The 6,221-nt window shown below is 30.8% G+C and overlaps 1 protein-coding gene across 1 annotated transcript; it reads left to right on the top strand.

The window, feature by feature from the left end:
• The first annotated feature begins 872 nt into the window (after positions 1-872).
• Positions 873-2,494, top strand: LOC136350083 (uncharacterized). The gene is made up of 2 exons (XM_066301605.1): positions 873-1,210; positions 1,280-2,494. The coding sequence occupies exons 1-2, from the start codon at positions 1,089-1,091 to the stop codon at positions 2,058-2,060; spliced, it is 903 nt and encodes a 300-aa protein (XP_066157702.1). The 5' UTR covers positions 873-1,088; the 3' UTR covers positions 2,061-2,494.
• Positions 2,495-6,221: the final 3,727 nt, after the last annotated feature.

Genomic DNA, 6,221 nt, shown 5'->3' with positions numbered 1-6,221 from the left:
TAGCGACACCAATAAGGTATAACTTTTTTAACTAGAAAAAATAGGGGAACAAATTTTATGAGGACAAAATGACATACGCCGTGGCACAAAAAAGTTTAAATGGTTTAAATGACTCCTAATTGTCGATTGTGGCACCCTCTAGAAGATACACCGAAATCGTCGATAAATTTGAATTGATCATCTCCAAAAACCCCTATATAAGAAATTTCGTAAAATTAGCACGAACTGTTCCAGAGATATTAAAGAAAATTTGATTTCATTTTTCAACTTTGGCACCCTGTATCTTAGTTATTATCAACTTTTGGTATAACATAAATTTAGCTATATTGCATTGTTTTTATGTCATAAATCCATCGTTGCTCTGTGTCCCATTACTTAAGACTCACCCTGTATATACATTTATTATTACAGTTTACACTCATTTTGAGCAACATCATTACTAGACTAAGGTAAAAATCGGAATCCCTTTTTTCTTTGTTTCAACTAATTTATACAGGGTGCGCCAACTAAAACGAAACAGAGCTGTTTTCTCGGTTAATAAAAAAGTTATGCAAAAATGCTCGGACACGTCAACTTTAGTGTGGAGGGGGAAGATCTTTTATTAGATATTTACGGTGGTTGCCTTCATCCCCTGGGCAGGGGATGAACCACCTCTGAAATTTTAAATGGGAAGGGGGGTCGAGTTATACATCAAATTAAAGGTTTTTTGACGGGCTTTATGGTGATATCAAAATTTCTTACTTTCGAACAACCACTGATGAGTAAAACGATTATTTCTTTATGAACCACACTTAAAGCTAAAATCATGGATTTTGTTAGGTAATAATAATGGGTTTTATGAATTAAAAAAAAATTAAATATAATCAAATTAACATTTTTTCTTTTTCTCTATTAAAGTTAGATGCCATTTAGTCATTTTTGATAAATAATTCAAAATGAACAAAGTTTAATGTTTTTTGCTATACTAAAAATAAAATCCTTATCAACAAGTTTTTGCCTGGAAGTATCGAAAACATCGAAAATTAAACCCATTTGGTTTGTGACTCTCAGGTGACCTGGTAATTCATCGTCTGTGTTAATCGTTAAAAATGGTTTATTCAACTGCAGAGAGAGTTGAGATTATTGAATTATTTTTTGTAAATGGAAAATGTGCGAACCAAGCAGTTAATGTTTTCAACCAACGTTATGGGGACAAGCATGTAAGCCGAAAGTATGTGTTGAATTTAGTAGCGAAGTTTAGAGAAACTGGTTCAATTCTTAACGTAAAAACGAATTGTAGACACCCGGTCAGAAATGAGGCGGTGGAGGTAGGAGTTTTAGGACATATGGTTTTAGAACCAATAACCAGTACAAGACAGTTGGCGACTTCCACTGGAATAAGCGCAACCAGCATTTGTAGAATTTTAAAATCACACAAATTTCACCCTTACAAAATTAAACTTGTCCAAGAATTAAACGAAGACGATTTTGACCGCCGACTACATTTTTGCGAACTCATAAGCCAACGAGCCACTGAAAATCATAATTTTATTTTCAATATTTGCTTTTCGGATGAAGCAAGTTTTTCTTTAAATGGCATTGTTAATCGTCATAATTGTAGATATTGGTCAGATATTAACCCACATATCTTCCACGAAGCGCATACACAACATCCTCAAAAACTAAACGTTTGGGCGGGTATTTTTGGGGATCACATTATCGGACCATATTTTATTCCCGGAAATCTGACTGACGAGACTTATCTTCAGTTGCTGGAAGACTTCGCTTATCCCCAATTAGTAGATCTTGTGGAAAATAATCCGGATTATTCAGAAAATTTATTGACATTCCAACAAGATGGTGCACCACCGCACTATGCTTTAGCCGTTCGGCAATTTCTAAATGAAAATTTTCCTAGTCATTGGATTGGTAGAAGGGATCCAATTGAATGGCCTGCAAGGTCTCCAGATTTGACTCCATTAGATTTCTTCTTTTGGGGTCATCTCAAGTCGAAAGTGTACTCCACTCCTCCAGGGACTTTGGAAATTTTGCGAGAACGTATTGTTAATGAATGCCGCTAAATAACCCCCGAAATACTCCAGAAGGTACGACAGAGATTCGAAGAAAATTTATTTCACTGTCAGGAAGTTAACGGACAGCATTTTAAACAATTGATTTAAGTGATTTTATGCGTTATGTATTTGTAGTATTCATAAAGAAATAATCGTTTTACTCATCAGTGGTTGTTCGAAAGTAAGAAATTTTGATATCACCATAAAGCCCGTCAAAAAACCTTTAATTTGATGTATAACTCGACCCCCCTTCCCATTTAAAATTTCAGAGGTGGTTCATCCCCTGCCCAGGGGGTGAAGGCAACCACCGTAAATATCTAATAAAAGATCTTCCCCCTCCACACTAAAGTTGACGTGTCCGAGCATTTTTGCATAACTTTTTTATTAACCGAGAAAACAGCTCTGTTTCGTTTTAGTTGGCGCACCCTGTATAAAAAATATGCTTGTTATGCATAAGGGTTCTAAAATCTACGATTTCCTATGTAACGTCGCAGTAAAGAGTAATATTTCCTCTAATTGCAAGTTCTAGACAATAGTAAACACTACGCAGTCAAACCCTTTCTCATCTTTCGTAAATATGGCAATAGTTACCATATAACTCCTCCATCTTTAAGAGGCAAACTTAATGGAATGGGTTTGACTGTTAACATCTTTTAATTTTAATTCACTATTTTCCTCTTTTTTAACTTTTCTTTTTCTTTTTGAAAGTCCTCTGCATCTTATTAATAAAATACTAATTATTATGATTATTATAAATATCCACAAGGTTGCATTTGACCAAAGTAATGTTTCATACTGGCTATTTTCCAATGCTGGTGGTAGGTACTCGATAATGTTCTTCAAGTAATTGTATTCTTGTAGACCCAATCAAGTTGATTGTTAGAGATGATCACATATTTTGGATGTAGTCCATTTGAACTTTCGGTAGAATAAATGCAATTTCTCTACTTAATTGAAATTTGTTAACAAGTATCTTTTCTTCTATGATAAGTTCACAATCAATTGAAAATTCAATCAAAGTAGGCGCGCTAGTTTTCGTATAATGGTCTGATGGGCACCTTGACAACATTTGTATAGTTTCTGAAGGAATCACTAATAGTTTATTGTTTGTAACTTGTTCTGTTAGCGTTTTCTGTGATGATAGAAATGTCTTTTGGCACCTTTCTAGTGGACAGTTTGTAAATAGATTAACGACACATTCATCGACAGGTTCTTCATTTTCTTTGCAGAAGAAGATTTCTCCAATTTCTGGACAGATATGTTTTTCGAATTGTAACTTTCCATTGTTTTGTACCACAAAGGGAAATTTTAAGAGAAGTATGGATTTACTTTGGATAACTGAATGTATGCGATAAAAGTTACAATTTTCGGTTTTTAGGATTGGGATATGTATTGCAAAAATTATTTTACTTTTAACAAAAAAGACTTGGGTTCCTAATAATTGATAATATTCTACAGGGTTATTTAATTTAGGTATTTTATCATTTTCGTAAATTTTATAGAGTTCTAAAAGCAATTCATTAATTTGAGAGATAGATATTATAGTGTTATGGATTGAATTTAAATTTGCAAAAATAATAGCATCTTTTAAGTTATCTAAAAATGTAATTAAACTTTGACAATCCAGATTAATTTGAGTTAAAATGTTTTGAATACTTAAATATTGGTCTTGATTTCGAATTAATTTATTTACAGTACCTTGGATCAATTCTATACTCTTTTTTAGTTTTTCTTGATTTTTTGAAATTATTATCATTGTGTTATTCAAAAGATTTATAATATTCCTGGATAGTGTCATTTGTCCATTTATATGTTTTACTAAGTTTATTTGATTTGTTTGCAATTTTTTAATAGTTTTATAATAATATTTGCCATCTTCATAGTCTAAATTTTCAAATATCCTTTTTTTACAATGATCGATTACGTTTACTAAATCTCTTCTCTTGTCCAAAGATTGGAATTAGGATAAATATCTACTAATTTTTGTTCAGTTGTATTTATGAGAAATTCTGTTCTAGAAAGTAAATTTTCTATAAATCAATGATTAAATATTAGATTTGTTGCGTTCTCTTTAACGATATCGTTTCTAATTGAAGCATATGATTCCTTTATATTAGTTAATTGGTTAATTAATGATTCCACATCTACATAATATAAAACCGTATGTTTCGTATAAATTATCCGCGCTGATCCTAATCTAATTAGTAGTAAGGGATTTTTGATGGAAATAAATTTGGTTTCTTCATTGAAGGCTGATCATCGGCACTATTGTCACGATTTTTGGGTTCATCCTGAAAAATTTCAATTGTTTTACTTGTAGGTCTTTTAATTGAATTTTTATGATATTCTGCATTGGTTGTTTTTACTTTTATCATTGATCGATCTTTTAAGTTATAATTTTTAAATTTTGGTAAGGTTTTGTTACGATTTTTTATTTTTACATAGATTGGTTTGTTTAACGGTTAAGATACGGGATCTTCACGTTTTTCATTCCTTTTTAAAATTATTTGTTCTTTTAAAAGTTGATTCTTTTGGGCTATTTTTTGTTACAGTTCTTGACAATTTTCTTTATGTTCCTGAACATAGTTCGATACAATTCCGCGATCATTCATACCGAGTGGGTCTAAATTGTTTATGCGTCCCTTATTAACTTCAAAAGGTGTGAATTTGGTAATGCTATGAATTGAGTTATTATATCCCAATACAGCTCTTTTCATAATTTTTTCTGAATTCCAATGTTTATTGGTTTCTTTCAGCCATCGGTAATGTTCGATTATTGTCAAATGAAACCTTTTAACGGGAGAGTTAGAGTTACTATTCTTAGAGGTGGTGTAATGCAGTTTATTTTATAAATTTTGCAAAAAATTTCTAAATCGATTTTTTTAAATTCTGACCCTTAATCACTAGTAATTTTTAAAGGAAGTTCATGATGAGTGATGAAACTTATCAAATTTTCGACAATAGACACACCTATTAAACTATTTAACAAATAAGCTTGACCATACCTAGAAAATGCATCAACTATTGTTAAAAAATATTTGTTTTCTATTCTGTATGTATGTAATGTAAAAGATTTGGTAGTTGTTGATGTTAAATTGAATTTAATAATTGGAGAATTTCAGTCATATTTGTTTCTTTGACATATTTTGCATTCATTAACATATTTTTCAATATACACATCCATATTTGGCCAATAATATTTCTTTGTTAAAGCAATCTTCATTTCTGTTATTTCCCTATGGCGAGTTTTTGTATTGTGATGCAAATCTAATTTTTTAATTTGATCTTCGTCAGTTAAAATATCTTCTCGCATCTTTGGAGATTGTACGAATCTAAATGAAGAGTTTATAAAAATATTTTGCATTGTTACCGTAAAAATTATTCCCAATCGCGAGTCTCGGAACAAATATGCGTAAAGACGTTTAGGATTAACATATTCTTTTATAAATTGAATAATTCCATTAACTAGATCATTTTTTGGAAGTATAACATAAAATTTTGTATTTTCGAAAATCTTTTTCTTTTTACATTCTACCTTTTGAATATCGCCTCTTATTACAAGGACTTGATTTTTATACCCGTTAAATATTCTTTCCGTAATTGGTAAATTAAAAATTGGATTTTCTAATGAGGTTTACACTGTTTCTAAATCATCGTCAGAATTCTCGATGATTTCTTGTGGAAATTTCTTTAAATTCAATATTTCGTTGTTTCCGTATTTATTATTAGGTGATTTGTTTTGCACATCAGATATAACATTAATTTTTGGTGGTTCTATATTTCCTAATATTTCCTTAACCGTTTGTTCGTTTAATTGTGGATACTTTTCTCTATTTTTACAAAATTCTAAAATTGCCTCATCACAATCACCTGGATTATTCGTTATTGAAAGTGTTTCTAAAGCATTTAGATCTTTACTTGGGTTTCTAGGTAATGCATCTGCAGCAGTATTAAATTTTCATTTCTTATATTTAATTGTGTAATCGAACTTTTCTAATTTAAGTCTTCACCTTATTAACCGATTTTTTGGTTCCTTTAGGAAATAAACCTATTGAAGTGGTTTGTGATCTGTTAAAATTGTGAATTTTGTTCCAAACGAATATAGGCGAAAGTATTTACATCCCCGTGTTACTGCAAGTAACTATTTTTCTATCGTAGAATAATTTATCA

The sequence above is a fragment of the Euwallacea fornicatus genome, unplaced genomic scaffold (assembly GCF_040115645.1).
Source record: "Euwallacea fornicatus isolate EFF26 unplaced genomic scaffold, ASM4011564v1 scaffold_109, whole genome shotgun sequence".
Classification (NCBI taxonomy): Eukaryota; Metazoa; Arthropoda; class Insecta; order Coleoptera; family Curculionidae; genus Euwallacea; species Euwallacea fornicatus.
This window is presented reverse-complemented; position numbering and strand designations above follow the sequence as displayed.